The sequence below is a fragment of the Trypanosoma theileri genome (assembly GCF_002087225.1).
Source record: "Trypanosoma theileri isolate Edinburgh chromosome Unknown TM35_Tth_267_V1, whole genome shotgun sequence".
NCBI lineage: Eukaryota > Euglenozoa > Kinetoplastea > Trypanosomatida > Trypanosomatidae > Trypanosoma > Trypanosoma theileri.
Window position 1 is genome coordinate 1 of NW_021640109.1, and position 2,406 is coordinate 2,406.

The window sequence follows — 2,406 nt, forward strand, 5'->3', positions numbered from 1 at the left end:
TTTTTTTTTTGCGCATGCGTGTGTATATCTCTGTATTTGTGTGTTTTTTCTTTTCTTTCGGGGTCACAAAGCTTTCTCTGTTTTGCTTTTTTTTTTTTTACTTACTTTTTCATTTTCTTTTGTCTATTGGTTTTTCTATTGCATTAGTGACCGAAGCAAGGAATAGCCTTCTTTGTTGACGATGGCGGAGACACAGAGCGTCGTGGAGAAAAAGGCAGCCAACCCGATGCGGGAGATCGTGGTGAAAAAGCTGTGCATCAACATTTGCGTTGGTGAGTCAGGCGATCGTCTTACCCGTGCCTCAAAGGTGCTGGAGCAGCTGTGCGAACAGACCCCAGTGCTCTCACGCGCTCGCCTGACGGTGCGCACGTTCGGCATTCGTCGTAACGAAAAGATTGCCGTTCACTGCACTGTTCGTGGCAAGAAGGCAGAGGAGCTGCTGGAGAAGGGCCTTAAGGTGAAGGAGTTCGAGCTGAAGAGCTACAACTTTTCCGACACGGGCTCTTTTGGCTTCGGTATCAGCGAGCACATTGACTTGGGCATCAAGTACGACCCGTCCACAGGTATCTACGGTATGGACTTCTACGTCGTGCTTGGCCGCCGCGGCGAACGTGTGGCGCACCGCAAGCGCAAGGTAAGCCGTGTGGGCTTCAGCCACCGCGTGCGGAAGGAGGAAGCGATGAAGTGGTTCGAGAAGACCCACGACGGTATCATCTTCCAGGCGAAGAAGAAGAAGACCATGGTCCGCCGCCGCCGCCGTTAAGGCAATGATGCACCCTTTGCTCTTTTGAGAGGCGACTATTGCTGAGGCATGCAATGATTTTATTTTGTTATTCCTTTTCTTTGATTTGATATTTATACCTACTTTATTAAACAGACTTGCTTGTTTTTAGTTTTGCAGAATTTTCTCTTTGTATGTGTGCTATTTACATTTTTTTTGTTTTGTTTTCTTGCCTTTCTCTCTTTTTTTTTTTCTTTTTCTCTCTTTGTTATTTGTGTGTGCATGTGGATGTGGGGGAAAAGAAGATAGCATACAGTATCCTTTCCAGGAGCACGAGATGACGTTCTGCAATGTCACCCCGTCTGAAGTGAGTGTTATGCAGAATATATTAAGTGAACGGGGAGAGAATGGAGTTGTTGTTGCAGACCATGCTGTCATGGTGGTCGAGAACGCAATGAAGCGCTACGTGGAAATGCGGTCGACGTAGCGCGGGACTGCACATCGTGACGAGACTACCACCTCATCTTCGCCATTGTGGTACGATGCGGTGAAGGCAGATACGACGGGAACGGTTCGTGCATATCCGTACCCGTCGTTATTTCTTAATCCACTTCCACCAGACCTTTGTGAGCACCCAAGCACTCCGCCATCATTTCTTATGGCATCATCAGTGGCAGGACCAACGGAGGATTAGGATAACAATGGAGATAGTACTGGGCAGAGATACCGGGATATGTTTGTTCTCGATGGGGGTGCCCCCCGAATGATGACGGTGCTCCAGGGGGAATGTGGCCTTGCTGTTGTTTCGCCCCACTCTTCGCGTGGGAGATCCAGTGGTGTGTACCTGATGGGACCTGATGCCACTTCGTGCACCATTGTGGCGTGTCGTGTGGGATTGCACCCGAAGTTGCGGGAGGCAATCATGGCGACTGCGGCTGACGATGCGACGCTTCTCCGTCGCTGCTGTGCTACATTTACGGCATCCATGGTGCACTTCGATAATGTACAGGGCCTGTTGCCAGTCTTGCACGAGATTCTCTGGGAAACTGCATTGCCGGCGTGGTTTCACGCTGTGTTGCGTGCTGACAGTAGGATGACAGCAGAGAGTGGCGCGGTAAGAGCAGCGGAGGATCTCATGGCGCAGTTGCGCCTCATCATGCTGACAACAGTTGCAGTGACAGACAGTGATGCTGCTACGCCCACACTCTATGTGGAGTGGTTCGTTGTGGGAGGCATACGGAGCAAGGAACACACTGCACCAGTTCTAAGCGCCATTTTTGGTGCCTTCTTTGCCAAGGAGAGGGAAAAGAGTGATGCTTCTTGTTCTCCCTGTGGTCGACGGCACGACCCCGCGCAGGACCACCTCCTGAAACCGGTGTTTTACCTATCCGAGGTACTGGGTGTCGATGGTAGTGCGTTGGAAAGGGGAAACCCAGTTCATATTGAACACTGCCTTCGCGAGGACGGGTCCTGTTTCTGGAGCTTCAATACTGTACTGCGGCCGTGGGAATTGGGTCGTCCAGGTGCTCTGTACTCTTGCGCTGCCTGCTGGGGGCTTCTTCTTGACGTTGGTGGTGGTGGTTGCTGGCCGGTAATGGTAAAGCCAGGGATGCGCAAATACCCACTGGCAGCACTGCGTCACACCTTGGTACAGCGAGGGTATCGCTGGACGTGTCCACTGGAAC

The 2,406-nt window shown here is 51.3% G+C and overlaps 2 protein-coding genes across 2 annotated transcripts; both read left to right on the top strand.

Annotated features, from left to right (window-relative positions):
- Positions 1 to 181: 181 nt before the first annotated feature.
- TM35_002671000 (putative 60S ribosomal protein L11) lies at positions 182 to 763 on the top strand (the record flags this gene model as incomplete). The annotated part of the gene is made up of 1 exon (XM_029032061.1): positions 182 to 763. One exon carries the CDS (start codon positions 182 to 184, stop codon positions 761 to 763), a length of 582 nt encoding a protein of 193 aa, XP_028876644.1.
- A 721-nt stretch (positions 764 to 1,484) lies between these two features.
- On the top strand, positions 1,485 to 2,406 carry TM35_002671010 (uncharacterized protein; the record flags this gene model as incomplete). The annotated part of the gene is made up of 1 exon (XM_029032062.1): positions 1,485 to 2,406. A coding segment is annotated over one exon (922 nt), but the record flags the coding sequence as incomplete, so codon positions are not given.